This window comes from Muntiacus reevesi, chromosome 3 (assembly GCF_963930625.1).
Source record: "Muntiacus reevesi chromosome 3, mMunRee1.1, whole genome shotgun sequence".
Lineage (NCBI taxonomy): Eukaryota > Metazoa > Chordata > Mammalia > Artiodactyla > Cervidae > Muntiacus > Muntiacus reevesi.
This window is the reverse complement of record NC_089251.1, coordinates 242,389,637-242,413,338: the sequence shown is the minus strand read 5'-3', so window position 1 is coordinate 242,413,338 and position 23,702 is coordinate 242,389,637. Positions and strand designations below refer to the sequence as shown.

The 23,702-nt window shown below is 43.3% G+C and overlaps 1 protein-coding gene across 2 annotated transcripts in view; it reads left to right on the top strand.

The window, feature by feature from the left end:
- Positions 1-267: 267 nt before the first annotated feature.
- The window catches only part of STK39 (serine/threonine kinase 39), a 304,895-nt gene continuing 281,460 nt past the window's right edge, over positions 268-23,702 (top strand). For both annotated transcript variants that reach the window (XM_065931689.1, XM_065931688.1), the window contains exon 1: positions 268-582. In XM_065931689.1, the coding sequence (XP_065787761.1) occupies positions 396-582 (187 nt within the window). In that variant the 5' untranslated portion in view covers positions 268-395. The remainder of the gene's footprint in view (positions 583-23,702) is intronic.

Here is a 23,702-nt window from a genome sequence, read left to right as displayed (position 1 = left end):
GGGAGTGAGGGGGCGAGAGACGCGGGTCCCGAAAGCCAGCCCAACCCGGCCTCGCTCCCCTCGGGTGGAAACTTCCCGGCAGCGAGTCAGGCAGGAGGGGGCGGCGGGGCGGCGGTTCCCCTCGCGGAGGCAGAGAACTGCGCGCGCGAGGCTCGGGGCGCGCGGCGAGCGCGGCGACCGGGCCGCCTCCTCCCCTCCCCGCCTCCGCCGGCGCTGCCTCCTCCCTCCGCCCGGCTCGGCCTCCCTCGCTCCCTCCCCTCGTGGCTGGCTCCGGCGGCGGCGGCGGCGGGGAGGGCGTGCGCCGGCCGAGAGGTGTCGGCGGCGAGGGAAGGGAAGTTTCAAGTGGAAGGTCGTCCCCCGGCCGGCGCGTCCTCCGAGTCTCCTCCGGCAGCATCATGGCGGAGCCGAGCGGCTCGCCCGTGCACGTCCAGCAGCCCCAGCAGGCGGCCCCGGTGACAGCGGCGGCCCCGGCGGCAGCGACAGCAGCGCCGGCTCCGGCGGCTCCCGTGGCCCCGGCCCCGGCCGCGCAGTCGGTCGGCTGGCCCATCTGCAGGGACGCGTACGAGCTGCAGGAGGTTATCGGTCAGTGCTGCGGGCGCGGTGGGGCCGGTCCAGGCCGGGCGGGAGGCGCGGCAGGGGACGCGGGATGCTGGGCTTGTCTGCATGCACGCCCTGGAGGCAGAGCGGTCGGCTTCTGGGCCTACCGGCTTCAACAGTTTTTTTTTTTTTTTTTTTTTTTTTTTCATTCGTTCGGTGAGCGCGGGTGCTGCAGGAGGTGGCGCGGCGGATGTGACTCGCACTGCAGACAAGCCGCATGCTGCAAACTTTTATCTCCCCGATCGCTGGGGCGGCGGAACTGGGGACCCGGCAACGCCGCCGCATCTCCCTCCTCCCGCGTGCCGGGCCCGCAGCCTGTGGTCGGTGGCCGCGCGAGCAGGCAGCCGCGGTCGGGGTGGGGTTGCGGGGGCGCCGCCCTGGTCTTCCAGCGCCCCCGCGCCGCGCCGGGGGCCGCGTCCTGGGGGACTCAACCGGCGCAGCCGCGCCTCTGCTCTCTAGCTCCACACCCCTGCCTCCCATCAGCAACCTCTCGCCATGGGTAACCAGCCTACGTAGGAGTTCCGGGGGCCCAGGTTCTTTCCTGAGGCCAGGGAGGATGCTGGCCTCGCTCCCTGAGAGCCCCAGCTCCACGCCCGCCTTACAGCCTGGCTTTCCGCGCCGCCCGGCGCGCCTGGGTACCCGCCTCTCGGTGCCCGGGCGCGCCGCCTGCTGCCCAGCCCGGTCGCTCGGAGAAAGAAGGCGCTCTGGCCTCCTGCCGTGTGCTGGGCCGATGCTTCCCCTCTGGTCCAGGGCCGAACTGCATGAGTTAAAGCCGAGGCTCTCGGTGACCTGCTCCTTGCCTTTCGGTGCCTTCTAGTTGGCTCACAAATATCCCCTTATCTTAGATTTTAAAAAACCTGGCAAAGTCGAACGGCAGGAAGCCGCCGTTACTTTTCCCTGGGCCAGGCACGTGAAGGACCAGATTTGTGTTGACCCTTGCTGGATCATCTCGTCCGAGAGGCTTGTTAAACCCAGTTAGGGTACCCTCCAGATAAAGTGGACCCTCATTACTGGTGGTGGGATGGGATGCTGCCTTCATGTCATATCTTGATGTTTAAGTACATGATGAAAAAGGAATTCAGGATATTTATTTTAAACTCCCCCCTCCCCCCCCCGCTTCTTTTCGTGAAAAAGAATGCGGCCCTCCCTCTCTTCCTTTATAAAATTAAAACCGGTAATAAGAATTTCATTAGGTGTTTACCCTTTATCACCTGCTACTGCAGGAATGGAACATAGCATAGACTGAAGTAGACAAATGATGGGCAGAACAGTAACCTAGGATATGAAAGCTCCAAATAACCTTAAATAGGCATCTCAACATAAAATTCTTCGAAAACCCAGGCCTTTTATAACTTTTTGCCAGACTCATGGGGTATGTCTTCCTGTCACTGCATGAATAATGTATCTTCAAGGGGTTTTTAAAGCCTGTTAAGTGAAAACTCCTTTCACCTGTTAGCTAAGCCCCTTCATCTTCCCAGTCTTACTGTCTGCTTTCAACCTACTTGCCCCCACCCATATTGTGATTGCGCTGATTGCACACTGAATAGTCAGCTGTCCTGGGATACACCTGGCCTTCCATTTCTTGCTGTCTTTCACAGCCTCTTCTCTTAAGTGCCCATCTTTGTAGTTAATCTCACTCAGCTTGCCATGAATGTTCTTGAAATGCCTTCTGCTTCTTCCAAGGCAAAGTATGGTGGCTTCTTCTACTCCTTTTTTTTCTACATGGCTTACAGCATGTAATTCCATAGTTTTTAGTTGCGCAACAAAATCTAAAGGCCTACTCTTTCCCAAGCATTGTGCTAGGTTTTTGCGTTTAGAAAAATAAAATGGTCCTTGCCCTCAAGGGCTTCCCAAGTTTAAGTAACTGACTCTATAGGATGTGATGAGTGAGTACTGGTAGAGCATAAAGGAGAGACTGACTGCTTGCTCGGAGAAATAAGGAAGCAGGGTATTCTGCAGAAGATATCTGAGCTGAATTTTGAAGTCTGAATAAGTTTGTAAGTAGCTTGATTATTTTCATTGCTGCTTTTCCTTGTCAGCTGTGAACTCCTTTAGGGTCTGACTTATCCCTCTGACTCCAGTACACAGAGATGGTCCATAAAAGTTAATTGATGTTAAATTGCCACATGTTTCCATAGGATCTAGGACCAGTATTTACTTATAATCAATTTCTATGCTTATTTTGTTAATTATCAGGGTCAATATGCAAGTTTGCAATATGCAAGACAATATGCTTGTCTTTTGAAAGCAGTGTTTTGAGTTGACCAGTTTTATGAACTGAAATGAATAAAATCTTAGTTTAATTAAAGTGATGGGATTGATTGCAGGGCTTCTTTCTGCTTGCAGTAGCAGCATTGTTAATTACGGTTGGTCAATTTCATTTAAAAAAAAAATTTACCTGAGGAATTTGCCAGCAGAAATACCTGCTTGTTACTTCTACGCTGATTTTTGTACATTCACACTGCAGGAAGGGTTTTCCTACATTTAAAATTATCTCATATTTTTCCAATTGAAAGAGACAGTCTGTGTGGTGGCTGTGTGGTTGAAAAGTCAAATTGCTGGAGTAGTGTTTTCCAAGGGCTTAATGTTGTAGGGAATTACACACCATTTTCATTTAGCATTTAATGCTAGTTAAGTAATGAGTGAACTTGCGGTTAAGCACTTCTGCTTAAACATTACACACAGAAGTTTGTAGTTCAAACATGGAGCCAGTTTCAGTGTGAACGCGGTGGACAGCCTTGGCCTCTCGGGGGCCACAAGGCAGGTGTCATATGATGGGACTCTGGCAGTGTGAACCGTGACCAGCAGGAGGCTCAGATGTGCCTGAGCAGAAGGCCAGGGGAGGCCAGGTGTTTTAACTTTCCAGCGTGGCATGGAGCACTTTTTCTTCTTTTCCTTCTGGCATAGGTTGGGGCCTCAAGATTAGGAGAGAAGAGGTTTACTGAAGTCCAAACAAAGCAGGTTCAGTTGTTTGATTTCTGTTTTAGAAGAATAAACACAGGATTTTGCAAGTCAAAAAATAAACTTTTCTCTTTGTTATTTCGTTCTTGCGTGATAAAAGATCAGTGGAGAATTTTTAATGGTAATCTGGTTCAAAACGCTATGGGCAGCCTGGAAATGATACAAAATCTGTTGGAGAGAGCTTTATAGAGAGAGGTTAACCATGTTGTGAACTGATTAAATTTCTTGTTTTAGCCGTCAGTATTAGTAGATTTAAAATATTTCTGTCTCCTATACAGAAGTAACTGCTCTTGGAAGGTGTTCTAGCCTGTTTAACACCCTTCAGTCTCATTAGTCTTTGTTCTTCACCACCTCCAACTACCCCCATCTCACTCTCAGATCCTTTCTATAGAAGTATATGGGGCACCCAAAGATATGCCAATTGAAAAATTAGTTTATTTGTTGGTGGTATTAATATTATCACTTCAGTTTGCTAAACAAAGAACAAAAGATGAATCATGAAAATGTTGACTTGGGTATCCTTAATCGATTGAACAACCTCAGGGAACTTTCCTGTCAAAAAGTTGTAGTCAGTGCAATATAACTTTCTGTATTTGACTCAGATAATTTCAGCAGAGGCTGGTATCTTTGTTGGTTTTCCTGTGAAAAACCCTAAATAGACTTAGGCCTCAGAACATGTTTGATTTCTCATAGTTTTTTTTTGCAATATGAGACTTTCTGCACCTTAGTTTTGCACCTTATTTCTAAGCATTGCTTCACTTTCATCCTAGACAGTCACTTGGAATCATCCAAAAGGACCACCTACTTCATTTCTGGTCCTCGTCAACAAAAAGAATTTGGTTTCTGGTCTCCTAACTGTGGTTTGACAGAGGGCTTCTCCAGTACTCTGGTTTATTTCTCTCCCAGGGGCTTTGTTTAACTATTCCAGTGCATTTCCCCTAGGTGCAGGTAACAGGCAGCTGGCCAGGTCTTTAAGCAGCAGCAGCCGAGAGCACTCCTGCTATGTACTCTCGGAAGTTCTGTGGAGCTCTACGGTTTAGGGTTTAGAGCTGGTTGTATAGGTGCTCGAAGTGTCATGAGGACAGTGGAGCTACACTGGGTCACGCTTGTTTGCCCGGGACCTCAGAGGCATGGAGCACTGAATGCCCGCATTCTGATCTCCCAGACCTATAGGCCGGGCTGCTTTGCCGTTGCTGTCAGTGGGTTAATTTTTTTTTTTTTTCTAAACTAAGAGTCTTGAGGTGCTTAGCTTCGTGCAGGTGTTTTGATTTTCATATCATTTCACTTTTTTCTTCTTGGTAAGGAGAAAAATGTATATAGAACTCTCGTGTTTTTTTCGTTATTGTGATAAAATATGTGTAACATGAGATTTACCATTTTCTAAGTGTACAACTCAGCAGTGCTAATTACATTGACAGCAGAAATGCTTTTAAACGTGCTGTTCAAACTAGCATGTACGAAAAATCTCTAGATTAAGAGAAACGTGGTAGAATTTCCATAGTATTTGCTTTATTTATGCATTTGATTTGTGACCAGTAACATGAATTTCCTTCCATCTATTGTAGTCTATTGTGTCCCACATTTTTGATGGTGTCGGAGAGTAACTTGAAACGTGGTGGGCTCTCGAGTGGGGCGGCCTGGTCTGTTTCATGGACGGGCAATGGCAGTTGCTGGCTCTGTGATCTTAAGCCAAGTTGCTTAGAGGTGTCTGCGCTTGGCATCCTCATTCAGGACCTGGAAATGGTAACAGTAGGGTTTGCGGGGAAAGGGAGACTGGAGCACTTAGAACAGTGCCTGGCTCAGGGTGAGCTTTCCGGGAGCCTGAGCCCGCAAGTTTATAGGGTGCGCCAGCTGATCAGACCCACGTTACTGGGAGAGAACCCTGCCCAGACTCTGGCCAGACTTTGGAGCATCTTGGAGTTTCTTTGCCCTAGGAGAGTTGGCTCTCGAGTCCCCGAGTCCCCGCCTTCCGGTGGGCGGCTGGCTGGGGAGCCCGAGGGCCCTGCGGGGAGGAAGCTGCAGAGACCTGTGGAATCGGACAGCTCGGGGCTTCGGGTGCCAGATGGCTCTTTGGCAAGGGCGTCCGCAGGAAGATGGGTGGAGGAAAGGCCCGGCTCGAAGGGCTCCGTGAGCAACCTGCTCTGACTGCACTTTTCCCCCACCTCTGGAGGCTGCCGCGCTGGCAGGAAATGCTGCTGACTCAAAGAAATCGCCCCTGTGTGCCCCAGCAAGGCAGAGGGCGTTTGTCTGCAGATCAGGTCATCCCTGTGGCTCCCTGTCTCCTTCCTTGCCTCGCTGCCCTTCCCGCCACTTATAAATACTCTCAAGTCTCCCTCTTAACAGTTTCACAGCAAAGGAGAACAAAACAGGACACTCTCACTGCTCCCTCCTCTAGCTCCTGCCTTATCTCTTTCCTTCCCTTCCCAGTGGAGAACCTCCCTTCCACGGCTTACTTATATCTGGTCACCACCCCTTTGCTAAGAAGCCAAAGTTGGAATCTCCATGATCACCGTGGCCTTCTGTGACTGCAACCAGTGACTCCGCAGGCCTTCCCTCTCTTCCTCTCTCTGCAGGAGCTGACGCCACCTACCTTTTCTCCTATTACTTTCCTGACTGTCCTTGCTCCAGGATCCACTTCTCCATGGCTCTGAGGCTTCAACCACAGCCTAAAATGCCCAGGGCCTGCCTGGTCTTTGGATTGGTGTGAGAGCTCCCTTTCAAATGTCTTTTTGTAGATACTTCACAGAGCCTCATATAGTGAAGCTCACTGTCCCTCCACCTTTGCATCAGTCCTAATCCTGCTCCTTCTACATTCTCCGTCTTGCTGAAGACCCTCGAGGATGAAGCAGAAACGTGCTGCTCATCCCGCCCTTTCCTGGCTTCCTCCATCTCCTGCATCTGATTGGTATTCAGCATTTGGATCCCGCCTTTGAGGCTTCTCTTGTTCTTCCCCTTGGTCATTGTTGGCTCAGTTCAGGCCTCTCTCAGTTCTTACTTGAGTGACTGTAATCTCTTCATAACCCGGTTTCTTGTCTGCAGCCTTGCTTCTAGCTCTAGTAAGCATTGCTACCAAAGGGATACCCAAATTTTTATGTTACCACCAGACTTAGACCTTTTTCAAAGTGGCTCTTCCACGATGCTCAGGATGAACTCCGAGCAGGTGTTTAAGGCCTCTGGAATTGTCTTTTGCCTTCCATTCAGTGCCCCCCACCCTTGTCATTGCAGTTCTCAGGACAGACTCCCAGCCAGGGGGAATGTTTTGCAGCTGCTGAAATGCTTCCTGCTTTCCCAGCCCCTTCTAGGCAAGTTTTCTCTCTGCCTGCAACACCATTCCACCTCTCTTCCATTGTCATATATTTAACAGAGAGCTCTATCTCTCCTTAAATAATTACCTTTATTGAAGTATAAAAGGCACACGGAAGAATACATGTCGTAAATGTATAGCCTGATGCATGTTCATAAACAGAACCCACCTGGATCCAGGCTTCCCTTTAAGACCTGGAATAAATGGTTTCTCTTCACAGAAACAGTCCTCTGCCCCCCAGATCTCCTTCCCCTCTGCCTCCTACTTGGCACTTGCATCCCTGGCGATCCTTATACCCTTGCGGCTTACTGCCTCCTTGTCCATCCTGGCACTAGATGTCACTCTTCCTTGAGGACAGGTCGTTGGCCTCCATTCCCCATACCTCCCACTAAAGATTTGGTAAATATTTTCTGGGTGAAAGTCTGAATTGTAGGGATAAACACTCCCTACCCTCCCACCTTGGAAGAGGAACATCGCCTCACTTCTGAATATTTGCCTCCTTGGATCCTGAAGATTTAATCTTGCCTGTGGTTAATGATGATGCTCATTTCGTTGTGTTTGGGCCAGTCAGCTTAAAGGGCTCTGGAGAAATTAGCTCGTTAATCCTCCCAGATCAAGAGTAAGCACTTGGAGCACTTGCACCTGCCTGTGCTGGGCAGGTAGGCAGGCAGAGGCCTGGCTTTCCTGAGGTCATCGTTCTGCGAGGTGGCCTGTCCGGATTACAGGATCCAGAGAGCAGTAACGGTGCCCCCCGCCTTTGTTTTAAACTCGGGCATTGCAGAGCAGGGTTGGGAAGTCCTGGCACATCTCTCCTCTCAAACTTTTCTGAGTGTAGCCCTGACCTCTGGCTGTTTGTGTAGTTATATATAACCCAGCCTTGAAGCTCTGTGGGGCTTCTTGCTGTGTAGAAATCAGGACTGTTGAAGATCAGGGATACAGGTGAAACACGACAGCAGACTGTCAGGACAGGTGGTTTTCAGAGGTTGTCACAAAGTCAGGAATTATATTGTTTAGACAAGGGACTGGGGGATGATAGGATTGGTGTGGTACATGCTGAGACTATAGAAGTAGGTCTTGTAAGCCAAAAGCAATCTAATGTGTTATAATTCCTCTGTGGTGTATTCTTGGAAAAGTTGTTTTTTCCCCATTCAATGAAAGTCTCCAAGTAATCAAGTGAAGTTTTACACTTTCCTCCAGGACAGTTTTGTTTAAATTATCCCCAAACCAGCTCCAAGATGGCTGAAGTGATTCAAGTGCTTTGGGTGTTTCTTTTTCCAAATGTGCCATTCATTGTAGTTTAGGCTACTAAAGAAGAATTCAGTATAGTAATTAAAAAGGCATTTTAGATTTGGGTTAACTGGGAAACAGAGGAGAAGTAGTAGTCCTTTAGAGAATGGATGGGCAAACCTGTAGTTCAGAGTTGATTTACAGAAACACCTTGGGAATCTGATGGGAGTATTTGCTGGTGTTTTTCACATTTCTTCTCATTTGCCGAACAATTATTTGGGAATAAACTCTTGGACACTGAGGGAGTAGATGAATTGATATTTTAAACTAATTGCTTATTTTGATACATGGGAAAACATCTTTTTAAGATAGAACTTAAAACATCATTTCAAGATATTTTGTTTTCAAACTTCTTCCAAGGAAGTGGCATTTAGTGTAAGTCAGAGGCCTAGTCCTGGGGGTGTTCATTCAGTTCTTGCCTTAGGTGAAAATGTGTATTTTGGTGACATTTATGGAGTTCAGGTTTCCAATGTTAAGTCACTCATTTACCAGAAGAACGAGTATGGTAAGTAGACATTGATGACTTTCTCTCATGTGAATGATAGATCTTCACTGGGGGAGTGTTTGAGAAGCCAGTGACCTGTGACGATTCTGAGACTTCTCACAATGGCTCTATTGATGGTTGAGATCCTGGAAGATTCATGATCTTTTTTGAACAGGTAGCATTAGTTTGTAGCAGGGTTCGTGATAAGGGGCATTTCAGTTATGTTCTTTTCTGCCCTGTTTTGTTTGGGGGTTGAAAAGGATTAAACTTAGGGATTGGTGCCTTTGGTCTGCCTGTGTTGTTATTTTACTTTGAATTATTTGGCCTGTCCTTCCGTCTTCCCTCCCTCACTTCCTCCCTCCCTTCCTCTCCTTTCCTTTCTTCCTTCCTTTGAAACTGTCGGTGTCGCCATCACCTTTCTCAGTTGTGGGCTGACTCAAAAAAGCAGAGGAAGAGAGTGCTCCAGGGAAGAAGCGGTAGGTTGATTGTTGTTCACTCGCTCGGTTGTGTCCGACGCTTTGTGACCCCGTGGACTGCCGCACGCCAGGCTTCCCTGTCCTTCACTGTGTCCTGGAGCTTGCTCAGACTCCTGTCCGTTGAGTTGATGAGGCCATCCAACCATCTCCTCCTCTGCTAGGTCAGTGCTGGTTTTTTAAGGTCAGTTCCTAAGAATACCGCGTAAGAATACTGGGGGATAATGAAATTTAATTTTGGAGGAAACCGAAGAGAAAGTTCATTCCTGTTCCTTTGTTTCTACAAGTGAAGATTCTCGCAGCCTGCCTGAAAGTAACGTGCCTGTGGTCCAGACATCCTTAGAATTTCAGGCCATTTCTTCCTATTCAGTTCAGTGTTTTCTTTCACTTACATCATGTTGATTCCTCATTGGTGGGAAGGAGGAAGTTAGATTGTTGACTCAGTGAATTTTACACCTACTGTTTTAATAAAGTAAATATATAATTTATCTGGGAACATATTTACCATATAGATATTATAGTAAAAATCTTATGTATTGCATTAGAGGGGATCAAATCATCTCTATATGTATTTCTTTCTTCACCAGGGCATATTTATTTAACATGTAAATAAAGGTGATATACAAACATAAAATAGTTTCATTTCAACCGTCATCTTTTGTCTGGGTTGTTGGAATAGATTATATTTTTAATGCTTGGTTAGAACCTGTTAGTGATGTGGAAAGGTGTGTGAGAGAGAGAGAGTGTGTGTGTGTGTGTGTTGGCAAATAAGAGGTTGAGGAGCAGCAAGTAGATGTATTGACCCTTCAGGGCTCATCATCCGCTGGGGCAGAGCTTCTGCACTAAAGCCGGGTCCTTGCTGCCAGGCTGATAACTTTATCACAGTCCGAGCAGCAACTGCATTCCCAGCAGTGTCTACTTTGGAGCTGTCCACTGTGGTAATCGCTAGCCACATGGTGGCTATTTCAGTTTGAATAATTAAAATTAAATTTTCTGAGTGGCAAGGGATGAAGAGGCGGAGCACAGAGGATGTTTCGGACAGTGAAACTGCTCCGTGTGATACCGTAATGATGGATACGTGTCATTGTCCATTTGTCCCGATCTACAGAATGTATAGCAAAGAGAGTGAGCCCTGATGTAAGCTATGGACTTTGAACGATAAAGATGTATTAATGTCAGTTCATCAGTTGTAGCAAATGTACCACTCTGTCGGGGGATGTTGATAATGGGGGAAGCTGTGCTCGTGGAGGAAGGGACAGGGGGTATATGGGGAAAATTCTGCCTTCCTCTCAATTTTGCTGTGACCCTAAAACTGCTTTAAAAATAAAATCTTTAAAAATTAAGTAAAATACAGTTCCTCAGTGACACTCGCCACATTATACTCAATAGCCAACTGTGACTAGTGCAGCTGAGGAACTGTATTTTATTTATTTCCTTTCAGGTCTATAAAACTTGCCCAGTAAAGTGGGCTTCCTAGGTGGCTCAGTGGTAAAGAACCCACCTGCCAATGGAGGACACGCAGGTTTGATTCTTGAGTCGGGAAGATCCCCTGGAGAAGGAAATGGCAATCCACTCCAGTATTCTTGCCTGGAAAATCCATGGACAGAGGAGCCTGGCGGGCTACAGTCCACAGGGTCTCAGAGCACCAGACACGAGTTAGCCACTAAAACAAATCCAGTAAAGTACCTTTTGGATCATGCAGATACAGACTATTTCCATGACCACAAAAAGTTTTATTGGATGGTGCTGGATGGTAATATGTTCAAAAACTGACTAAATATTATTATGTTGGCTGTAAATATTCTGTGGCCACCTCCTGCTAGCGCACAAAGCATTGCCATTGACTTAGAAGTATGAAAAGAGCCAGACATTGCTAACCTCATTTAAAATAATTTTTTTGGACTGTATGCTCTATTATAAAGCTAATTGATTCTTATTTCAGAACAAGTTATTCTTTTTTGTATGTGGTGGAGCAGATACCCCCATTGACGTAGGAAGATAGTTTTGAAGTTTTGAGTTTTATCTTACCCACTTAACTTTTAGGATGTTCTTGTGATTACTGTAAACACAGAATCCTCCCAAATGAAATCCAGTATTTTTAGAAGAATCAAAATATTACATTTCCTCAAGAAATCTCTTCAGAGCCTTGAGGTTGAATGCGGTAGACAGAATCACTTCAGTTTATCTTCTTTTAGGTAATGAAGTAAGAAAGAACTGAGTAAATAGTTTTTTTTGGTGAAATAGCAAAGACATGAAGTTAGTTCCACTTACAAAAAATGATAGCTGTATCAGTTTTAGTCACTTAAATGATGAGTCTGAATCATGGTTCTTTTTTTCCCCTTGACTTTAAAACATTTTGGTAGTTGAGTAATTAAAGGATTTAATGGTTTAGTCTAAGTTTTATACCACAAAGCAAATAAAACATCCAGTATTGAAGTCAGAACCTCAATAGAAGTTCAAACTCAATCACCACTGTTTGGGTAGGACACCTGCTTTATTAGGAGAGGGAATTAATGATTGAGGGGTGAAAAAAGTATCTGTGGAGGGAGAGTAACTGGGTTTAATTTGGGGCAGTTTAGGAACGGTTTGTACTTTATCACGTTTAGGTGTCCCTAGGATGACCGGGACAATCACAGAGAATGTTTTACTATGTAATCCTTTCTTATTTCTTTCCTTGTAGATGCCCTTTCCAGTTTCTGGAGTCCTAAATCCAGTGCCTGACCTTCAGCAAGGATTGTTGTGGAAACATTCTTAATGTGGCACCTTTCCTGGGCATTTGGGTGGCTGAAATAGAAGGAGAGGAAGTGTCTCTGTGTATTTTCAAATTTTGATCATTCGGGCAAATTTAAGAATAGTGATATTTTTGGCACAGATTTTTTTTTTAAGTCAAGATCAGGACTAAGTTGTTTATCTTTACTAAAATAAATGCTCTTCGGTTGTTTAAAAAGTGACAATCTCTAGGGCGGAGAGATAACGAACCTCCTAGTTCATCTGTAGCCATCTTCCCAATTGTTTCCATAGAAGCAGCAAGACTTTTTAAAGGCTATAATTTTACATCCTACACTTTAGAGCCCTCTAGAAATAGACAAACAGGCAGCTTTGTAGCTTATATATTTGCTTAAGTAGTCTTTAAAGGCAAAGAGGGTAACTGCCATGCAGTGACTGGGATAGGGAGAAGTTGCAGTCAGGCGCTTATTTGGCTTCACTTACAGGTGACGGTCCATTTAGGCTGTTGTATTAAGAGTGACATTGTTGGAAGTTCTCTGGTAGCCTAGTGGTTGGGACTCTGCGTTTTTACTGCTATGGCCCAAGTTCAACCCCTGATTGGGAAGATCCTGTACAGTGTGTGGCTTGGCAAAAAAAAAAGTTGACATTGTTTTCAGCTGTATGTAGCTGTTTAAAAATGAAATATTCTCTTGGAGCTATTATACTTGAAAGGAGTGACAAAAACGTGAAAAGGTGATATTTATGAGATCTGACCAACTTGAAAATTAATTGTATCAGAACTGATACACACAAAAGTATTGTTTCCTTCAAAGGGACATAGTGGGATGGGGTCCACTTTTTCTTTATAGCCATCTTTTATTTTAAATTTAAAAATTACCCATTTCCATCAGGCCTCATGTGAAGAAAGAAGACTGATTTTCTGATGTGACATTAATTTGCTCTTAAGGTCTTTCCCAGGCTGTTTTTTAGCAATTGCAGCTTGATCAGAGTCATTATTTAACCTCACAAAATGACCCTAGCCTTCACAGTGCTTTTAGTTGTTTAAAGGCAGTTTTGTTTACTCTTATTTTTTAATAGATTCTGCACCACTACTTCATAGAAATAATGAGATTATCCAGGACTGTAGTTTGCCATTACAATGAGCTGTTTGTCTAGAGGCAGGAGTAGCAATAGCAAAAGCTGAGGGCCTGAGAGGATGCGTCATGGAGTGGGGAGGGGGGTGGGTTGTGAGGTTCCAAAACCAGATCTGTGAAGCCAGAGGCACGATGGCATCATTGGAAGGCAAAGCCTAGCCGAAGGCAGCAAAAGACCTCACACACCCCAGACCCAGGCAGGAGTGGACGAAATGGAGAATAAGAACTCAGGGGACTATTCAAGATCACAGGGGCTCAGCAAGGGGCCAAGGCAAGTGGGGACAATGTAACTTTCCCAGAAAGTTTCAGTGGGGGTATCTTGCCGGGCCGGGCACCCCATTTGAAACTCTGCCTTCAAGGGTGTCTCCGACCATCAGAAAGGCTCAGTTCTCCAGGTGTGGATTCTCCCGGTCTGTGCACCAGCTGTGTATCACTGTGTAACAAACCATCCCAAAACTTAATGGCTTAAAATAATGACCTTTTTATTTGCTTACAATTCCATGGATTGGCCATTGGGGCTCCACTGGGCAGTTCCGCTGGTCTCGCCTAGGGATATAGTCCGTGGCCAGCTGGTCTGGGGCTCCCTATTTGAAGATGCTCTCACTGTGTGTGTTGTGGTTGGTGCCAGTGTGTGGCTGGCCCTCTCTTTCCGTTGAGTCCTTCTCGAGGGAGTCCACCTGGAGTGGAGCTACAGGGGCTCTGGAGGCCTAGGCTTAGTGGTCACGAAGCATCACGGGGCCTTTTTCGGGTGGTCAGAGCACGTCACAGGGCTAGCTCAGACTCAGGCCAGAGGGAGGTTGCTTTTCCCGCTTACTGGGAAGGATGGTTAAATCACATGGCAAGAGGAACATGTGTACGGAGATGGGAGGAATTCTTATTGCCATCTTTGTAAATTCTCTACCGCAACAGCTTTATTCAGGTCAAGGGTGATGAATGCAGTGTTTGTCAACCATTGAACATTTGTTTTTTTACTTGTGATTGGGGAGCTATTACCTGACTACCTTCCCCCTGGTGGCCATAGTGTGGTTGACTACAGGTTTCATAAGCGAATGTGTGATGTGAACCGTCCATCAAAGTCATTTTGGCAGGAAGAGTGGCTTTAGAATGTATAACTTGCTAAGAAATCTAAACATATCTATTCTAATGTAACATTTGAAGGGCAGAGGGTTAAGTACGTGTATGTGTGTGTGTGTGTGCGTGTGCGATGCTGATCCTTTTTTAGCCTTCAGGTGTTTTATTCCAGACTGACCTTCTTACAATTCAACAGCACCACATTAAAAATATAGATTGTTTGCATGCGTGTGTAATTATTTCTCCTGCCACGTTGAAGTCAGTGAAGTAGGTCTATCACAGCTCTAAAAATAACGTTTTCTCTGTATCACTCAGTTTAAAGGTAGATTGTTGCCTAGACAATCATGAAAGTTTCTTTACTTTGAAGTCAATCCAGTGATATTGTACTCCCTGTTTTAGAAATCGGTTTTCAAAAAAGAATTGCCAGCTTATTAGGATAAAAATATTGGAAACCCATTAATAGTTATCAACAGAATTTGCCCACTTTCTTTAGTTTATCATATACTAATAGCAGAAATCATAGAAGGATGGGAGGTATGCATGTATACCATTTATTAAATTTAAAAGTCTTTCTGGTAAAAGCCCTTGTCATAAGATATTATATGCTTTTAGATGTGCAAAGAGGGCTGGGTGTTATCTTTTTAAGTATTTAAATGTTAGGTGGCTTGCTGTTCATTCCAAAGGGGACACAGATCTGTACATGGGTAAGATATGTGGAACTGTGGTTGGCTCACACCCATCTCCGATTAGAAAAGGATGTCACCTAGCCCTCTGAGTTACAAAACAACAACAACGAACCTCCAATCTTATTTATTTTAAAGTTCCCAAATATCATGTAAGTACTAATAGATGGTCATTATAGAAAGTTTGGATAATACAAGTGGGTGAAAAGGGGGAAAAAATCACCAATTACATGATGGCCCAGGAGTAGATGCTGTTTGAATTTTGCCATAGGAGTGTAAGTTTAAATGGAACAGGACTGTAGATGAAAAGCATATATTGCTGTTTTTGGAAATTGATACATTTTAGTATTCCCAGTACTTTCACGTTTACTTTGTTTGGAGAAAGAAAAATAAGCTAGTCTTAGATTAATACCTGCTTGGCAAAAGTGATTTGTTTCTTGAGAATTTGGTACATACTGAGGGTCAGACATGAGACTTTGGGTGGCTCAAAGGTGGTAAAGAATCAGCCTGCCAATGCAGGAGATGTGGGTTTGATCCCTGGAGAAGGAAATGGCAGCCCGCTCTGGTATTCTTGCCTGGGAAATTCTATGGACAGAGGAGCCTGGTGGGCAGCAGTGCGTGCGGTCACAATGAGTTGGACATGACAGAGCACACACGCATGCAGGAGGGTCAGACATACTTTATGATTACTAGACAGAAAACATATGTGTATTTTTTCACTTATGTATTCTTGGAATGCATTTACAGTTTAATCTTAACGTCTGTGTTACAATTTATTTCTTAGAAGTATCTGTTCTGCTTTGTCTTTTGTCCTCTGGGTGTTATGGATCACCTTATTCTAGTATCTGGTACTTGTCTGATGGAAAGTGAAAACATTTTACAGAAAGTTCTGGGACAGAGGGAAGTTAAGAGTAAGTAACTTTCCTGTTGTTTGTGGGTGTGTTTGAGCACAGTAATGATTTTGAGAGTTCACACTGACCTTTCATATCAAACCTTGAACTGACAGCGAGAATTTTCTAGATTGGTTAAATATCTCTTTGTAGAACTAGCTTTTTGATTTCAGGGATATATGGGAGAAATGAATCTCTAGGAATTTAATTTAATGTTCTGAATGTTGAGTGTTTTGGTCTTTTAAGTCTGGATTTCATAGCATTTTGATCAAAAGGATGAAATCCCCATTGGCACGACTAGTGTTTATTTTGTTTAAAAAGTTTTAAAATTACAAAATAAAATAAATACGTAGGTGTCAAGCTGGTGAAAAATAACAGCCCTCAAATTTTCATTTCCTAGCCATAGCCTGTATGGTCAGTGAGATGTGTATCCTTCTACATTGTTTTCTTGGGTATAAATATACACATTGATTTTTTTTTTCTCAAATATTATACATGAAATGTGGTAACTGTGCATCATATTCTACAACTTACAGACTTTACTTCTACAAATAATATATATTACATGTATATTTTATTTCCATGTATTTTCATATGTATTTATAGTAAAATATTATAAATATTCACAGCTTTCATTCTAGGTCATTTCTTACAGATCCACTTCACTTTAAAACATGCCAATTTATTTCTGTTTGGGGTCCATTTCTATTATGTGGATGTACTTTACTTAACCAGTCCTTTAGCAATTAACTCATTGGTTGTCTCTAGGGGTCCGTATTTCTGTAGATGGAGATCCAGAAGTGGGACTTCAGGGACTTGTGGCATTGCATTTGTACTTCTGATAGATACCATGAAAATGTTCTCTACTTGTTATGTTCATTAATTGCCCTCTTAGTTGCTTCCATTTCTGTTGGTCAAGACTGAAGAATGTTAGACCCTGATAGCATCTTGCCTTATTTCCTACTTGACTGAGACCTACAATATCTAAGACCTGGAGGAGAAAATGGTGGATGGAGGGGTGGGGTAGTGATGGGTTGAAAAGAGGAAAATTATCACCCAAGTTTAAGAAATCAAAGTTGCATCACTTTATGAACTAAAAAAATGAGATGTTGTGAAGTACATTATTATTGACAAATTTATGGAAAGAATTTCAGAATTGGTAAAAAGTCTGGGCTATACAGTGTAACTAAATTGACTAATATACCCTTTTGGTTAGAAGGACCGGGGACTCACTAAAATTACCCCCAACATTACAGGGCATTCTTTATAAAAGTAGGTCTGGGAATGGGGAGATAGGAGTTTCATCCATCATCCCAGGTTTTGCCCAGGAAAAACTGAGCCTCTAGGTCTTTGGGGATTACAGTCAAGCGTGTTCTCATGAACCCTGGAAGTGGACAGGACCTTAGCAGCAGGAGTTTTGGGGTCCCCACTTCCAGATCCTCTAACCTCGTTGTGACATGGCCCGTCAATAAGCGTCTGCTTTCGCTTGTGTCTACCTGCTCCTCTGGGCTGCTCAGGTGGCTCAATGGTAAAGGATATGCCTACCAATGCTAGAGAGGTGGGTTTAATCCCTAGATTGGGAAGATCCCCTGGGGAAGGAAATGCAACCCACTACAGTATTCTTGCCTGCACAAAAATCCCATGGACAGAAGCCAAGGTGGGCTACAGTCCTCAGGGTCACAAAGAGTGAGACACGACTTAACAACTAAAACAGCAATAACCTGCTCCTCTCTTATGCTGAGTCAGGATTTCGGCTCATTCATAACCCTTATGGCCCTTTCAGCTTCTCTTTTCCTCTTTAGCCATAGCTTTGGCTACTAACTGCTGGATTATCTGCTTCTCAATTTTAACCCCAAAGGTTGAGAATCCAACTTTTACCTAGTGGCTGCATAGGACATCTCCCAGCCTATAAACTGGTGCCTTAAACTCGGGTGACCTCCTTAGGTAAGGGTGTAGCATCCCGGGCTCCCTCCTGGGAAGAAAACTTGGATGTGGCTGGAACCAATGTAACATTACTCCTAGGTAAGTAACCTGTCTAGAATGTAATCCGGAGTAATGCACTTTTTTGTTGTTGTTAAATAATATATACTTTACGGTGTGCTTTAAAAGCAGTTTATTCATTTAAGTCAGTAAATACTTCCCTGGGATGCAGCCTTCCTTTTTCCATATGAAATGTAAGTTGGGAAAATTTGTGCCCTATCTCAGTTGTAAATTGTCTTCAGTTCTAAAATATTGATGCCTGGATCATGAGATACGGTCTTGCCTTTTCTGCCAACTCGAAAGTGCTGTGAAATACTTCATCCTGTTTATGTAATGATGGTGACGTTATGAAAAATATACCTGGAACCTGAAACTCCTGGAATAGCTCATTTTCCTATGTGAATAGTTTCATCTTAACTGTGTCTTTTCTGCACACATTGGGAAGAGTGTCTGGTCCTTCTTAATTTCGTTAGGTGTTTGGTGCTTCACCGAACACCTGGTCATCACATCCGAGGTGACCAGATGTTAATAGTTCTGGAAGGTTTCTGTAAGCTGCTCTGTCTCCTTCCTAAGAGTCACTATTAAGTATCTAACCACACCCTCTTTTCCTTGTTTTCTTCCCTCCCGACCCCAGTATGCTTCTCTTTCAAGTAGAGGCTGGCAGGCTGAATATTTCAGTAACTGTTGAATCCCTGAGTCCTTAACTTGGCCCCTGTGTTTCCAGTCCTCAAAGAGCAGTTTCCCTTTTACTTTTAAAAATCAGAACCATGCTCATAAAATGCCATCTTAGTTTGCCCTCAGACCACTTGAAATGTAATCTGATTTGCAAGGCAGCACTTAAGCTCCTGTTTGATTATCATTTTGTAGGAATTTTTGTTGGGTCAGAAAAAGATGAAAAACATATTTGCCTTTGGAAAAGACAGCCAAGTGGTTTTCTTTCATTTGGGGATGTTTCTTCTGGTGGTCTTGAATTCTGTGTTTTAATCTGCTTTTAAAAATGCCTTTTAGCACATAAGCAAGATTAAACATTATTTTATTACAGTCTGTGCAATACTCTTTATTATTTAGGAGAAAAATCTTTTAAATACTTTCTGGTAAGGCCATGTGTAATTTAAAGCTTGCATTTTGACAGCCTGATCTTAGCTGATAGGCATGCTAATCTGTATTTGATTGCTTTGGTGGGGAGCTGGAAATCACTGAGTACCTGGCTTAGAGTACATTTATAAACATGCTTTCTTTGGGTTTTCATTTTGTGAAACAATAAAGTGGATTTTCCTACATGTTTTATTATATTTGTTCATCTGATTACTGGATTAAAAAAAAAGTTTAGCCATCTTTCCTTTTGGCGACAGGTCCCATTGTTTATTTTTTTTTTGATGCTCGTGTATGTAGTGTACGTGTAGAGGTCCTTTCATCAGTTACTTTGCAGCAAGACAGTGCTCTAGGAAAATGGATTTTTTTGGTGTGTTTTAAGAATTTCCCATTCTTTTCTATTTTGGTTTAATTTTTTATTACATTCTTTTCATTCTCCTTTGGAAGCACCAAAGCTTGGCATAAATACAGTTATGTATATGTATAGAATATATGTATAGAATAGGTGACTGTATCTCTTTCTTTATATGTGTGTAAAAATAACAAAAATTACATATGACCAAAGAAAAATTACGGTAATAAAAGTCACTTGAGTCTTGAGGGAGAATTTTATTTTATACTCCATGAGAATACAGTTATCTTTGGAAAAAAATGTTGAAAATTAAAATTCTGGGAGATTTAAAAATTTTCTGAATACCACGAAGACTTAAGTACTTGTAAAGGTGATTCAAGTCAATGGAATGATTTTGTTATAAATCTGTGAAGCACCCCTTGTGTGCTGAGGACCGGACCGAGTACTTTACGTACTTTATGTTGTTATCTTTAGTTTATTCCTGCCAGGATTGGTATGATTATCCCAGTTTTACAAATTAGGAAGCAGAGACTTGGGTGATCGCATCACCTTTTGAAGATCACACCTCTGGATCTGAACCCAGTGACATCTGGTTGCAGAGTCCCTGCCCTTTCCAGGGTTCCCTTTGCCTCCTCAGCTTTTGTTGTGTTGTCTGCCTTTAGGATTCTCAAGCCATCAGGACAAGGAGTTAATTTCCAGAAGAAAGGCCCCTACTTTAGAAGCAGAATCACATGACATTAGAGCTAGAACTTGCACATTACGCCAACTTGGCGTGGATCTCATTGGCATCATTTACCAAGTTTGAGACTGCGAGCCAGTACCTGGGCCTTATTGAGCTTCACAATGTTCCATCATCCAAATCAGGGCTGTCATATTGGCTTTGCAGGATAATATAATGCATAATAAAGCTTCCCAGATGGTTCAGTGGTAAAGAATCCGCTTGCAATGCCAGACACGCTGGTTCAGTCCCTGGGTTGGGAAGATCCCCTGAAGAAGGAAATGGCAGCCCATTCCCATATTCTTGCCTGGGAAATCCCACGGACAGAGAAGCCTGGTGGGCTACAGTCCTTGGGGTCGTCAAAGAGTCAGATACTACTTAGCAACTAAACCACAACAACAATAAGAATGCATAATTAATATAATAATAAAGGTGGTTATAATAGTAACAGTCAGCACTGGGTAGCTATCATGTCAACCCCTGAGTTAAATGCTTTTCACAGTTAGTGCTTGTAATCTTCACTGCCCAGTGAGGCAGCTTCAGTTACCCCTGTTTGACATAGAAAGTTGTCAGTATGTGAAGACTGTTTTTATTATTTATATTTTCTTTTTTTAGAAAAGCTTTTTATTGGCATATAGTTGCTTTACAATGTTGTGTTTCAGATGTACAGCAATATTATTTGTATTTCCATACCAGTTACCCTTCCATTGGTGTGGATAATTGAGTATCCAATGATTTAGAGAAGCCACTGCCATTCCATAAACTTTAATACTCTTTAAATGGCAACCCACTCCAGTACTATTGCCTGGAAAATCCCATGGACCGAGGAGCCTGGTAAGCTGCACTTCATGGGGTCACAAAGAGTCGGACACGACTGAACGACTTCACTTTGACTTTCTTTTCACTTTCAAAATAATCATTAAAATAGATCAAGTGATTTTATCTCCAAGCCTTTTATTTTAGTAGTAGCTGTTTCATAAATAACTAATGTTTTAATAGATTTCTTTTTTTAATCACACAAAGTACCCCAAAATTCAGTCAATGACTATTTGCATAAAACAGCAATTCTCGTGGCCTGTCATCTACCTAAATCAATGATGGGGGTTTGGGAGGTTTAAGAAAGTTACTAACATTAATGCTGAAGTGTTGACAGCCGTGGAGAACACAGAATTCTGTCAGTGGACTCAAAGACCTTTCATTATAGAAGAGAGAAAATTATAGAGCTTTGCTCATGTACTTCCCAACATTGAAACCAGACTAAAAAATTCAGCCAAAACAGCAGACTGTTAAACATTTAAAAGAAAACTAACCTGTGCAGATATCCTACTTTTTTTTTTTTTCTTTGATATCCTACTTTTTAAACACGCCTGTAATATCCTGGAATCTCTTGCTTGGTGGTCAGAGGCCTTATGGGTTAGAAAGATTGTTCCTCACGTGTTGTAGAAAGTGGGATGATGGTTCTCAGGACCCAGAGAAGAGGGTGGGAATGAGTCTGTTCTTTAGAAAGACCGGAGCCAACATGAGCTGGCCAAAGTTCAGAATTTATACACCTCCCTGCTTTTACCTGATCAGAGGGTGGGTTGATTATCCTCAGTCTATTTATTTGGTGTTTGCTCAGCTCAGGTGTGTGCCAGGCATTGCTACATCTTCGTGATATAAAGAGGAGCTCCCTTTGAGGGTTGACCTTGAAGGAACTTAGAAAGTCTCTAGGAGAAAACTGGGAACCGATTACATCCCAGTGAGGTCATTCTCTGGTGGAGCTGTGTAACTAAGATTCAGTGCTTAAGATTCTCTGCGCCAGCATATCATATCATTATTGTTAGAATTGTAAAGGAAGGGATTGCAACTCCAACCTGTGACATCCCCGCCATGCACCGTGTGTTGTTAAGTTTGTTCTAAGGCAGAACTGGTGAGAGACAGAGCTGATGTTTTGATGAGACTCGGTAATTCTCTCCATAAAGACAACTTCTGAAGTTTAGTACTGTCTGTGCAAACATGGTTTAAATGCTAACACTAGTTGAATATTTGTATATGTAAGTGTATGTATGTAGGAATCTATGTTTAGCTTTTTGATGTGCATGTATTAATATCATGCTTTTATCTTGACTATAAGCCGTAGACTTTTAGACAAATCAGTGTTTAAACTTTTGACAAGGAAGAGACCTAATGAAAAGGAACAATGGTTTTTCTGTTTTCCCAGTAACTACATTTACCATTGTTCTGAAAACTCAACAGACGACCACAGGATGTGAATTTAATCAACTTGTGCCTTTAAACAAAGATATCCTGGTTGTAGTGGAATTTTTTTACTTCTCGTCATCCTGTTCACATGTTCCCTTTCCTCCGAAATCAAGCGCAGTTCATTATGATTTAACCAACTCAACAAATAATTTCAGTACAAAAGAAATGGATTTGGGAAGCAGAAGGAACCATTATTTTTGACTCCATCTCCTACATCAGCATTTGAAGTCAAAGATTTTAACTTTCTACTGGAAAAATATTTTTGTATGTAAGGTGGTCCTTCACTTAAAAATACAACCTCTTCTCTGTAGCCTAGATTTAATTGGAGGCGCTATTTGATGAATGAGGCAGCATGTATTGTCTTAATTCTCTCTGTTGCCCATAACTATGATTATGTTATCTTTGACAATTTAAATAAAAAGTTTTGTTTTTTTTTTTAAATCCAGAAGAAACTAAAGCATTTAGTGGAAACGAGTTTAGAACCAGCACTTTCCCTAGAAATACTGTCTTTCATTTGATGGACTGTTTTTCTGGATCCAGTAGAAATGCCTTGCCTTTGATTTCGATGTCCCCCTTGGCATTGCCTATACGTGTCATCTCTGAGGGAAAAGGCTCTGAATCCATATTGTTGGTCATAGCACTTCATCAGTGCTGTATTAGTAGCCACTCTGCCCAGGACTTTACATGCATATTTTATTTAGTACACATATCAAGCCAATGAGGAAACCGAAGCTTAAGATTACACAAATTTGCCAAGGACAGATTTAGTTTCTCTTCCTTCAAAGTCCATACTCTTAACCGTCATTGTTGTACAGCTTAGAATGGCTTTCTCTTTGTCCCAGAGTTCTCACCTGGTAAGCCAGCTGCCTCGCTGTCAGCGCTCTGCGGAGACGCTTTCTTTGTCATCTATTGCCGTTGCTAATTGAGCTGTTTAGTTTCATCCCATTACTTTTTCTCACAGTGAAACCTGTTAACAAAGAGAAACATTGATTGTCACGACTGTTCAAGTATGCAAGAAAACGAAGACTTCATTTCTTTAGTGAGCACTCCATAGCTTGCCAGCATGTTCTGAGGTGCATTGCGCAATCAGATAAGCCCATCTTGCTTACATGAAGCAAGAAAATAAGTCAATCAGAATTAGCAACAGGTGTGTAAAATACTAGATGAAAGCAAGGAAAGCAGGTTAAGGAAACTTGACTTGTCCTCCATCATGACATCAAAGTAAGTGAGAGTCTGGAGGGCTCCCTGTGAAGTCTCATCAGTTTAAAGGTTGGCTCAAAGAAATGGCTACTTATGTTCCTAAGGCTGCATCTTTAGGTGTTGCCGAGATTGCTCGGAAAGCAATTGAGAAACCAGAGTTTTTGCATCGAGAGGGGCGTGCTAGCTGACTGTAGACCACTCGGAGAAAAGATGAGGGATGGGCTGGATAAGTTCTCTTCTGTAGCTGAGGGCATCTTTCTGATAGACATTGGGGTTTGGACCATGGAAGCACAGAGACCTACACACAACTCAGTGTGATGTGAGAGGGAGGGAAGTAAAAGGAGCCATAGGAAAAGCCCTCCCCTCCCGAGGAAGGATGGGACAGGGCCACGGGCCATCTCAGTGTGCGGTGGAAGGCCTCCTAGTTGTGACTAAGCTATATAGTAAGTCCCCTAGGTATGAACCTTCGAGTTGAGGACTTTGAAAGATGCAGATATACGTTCCATCAA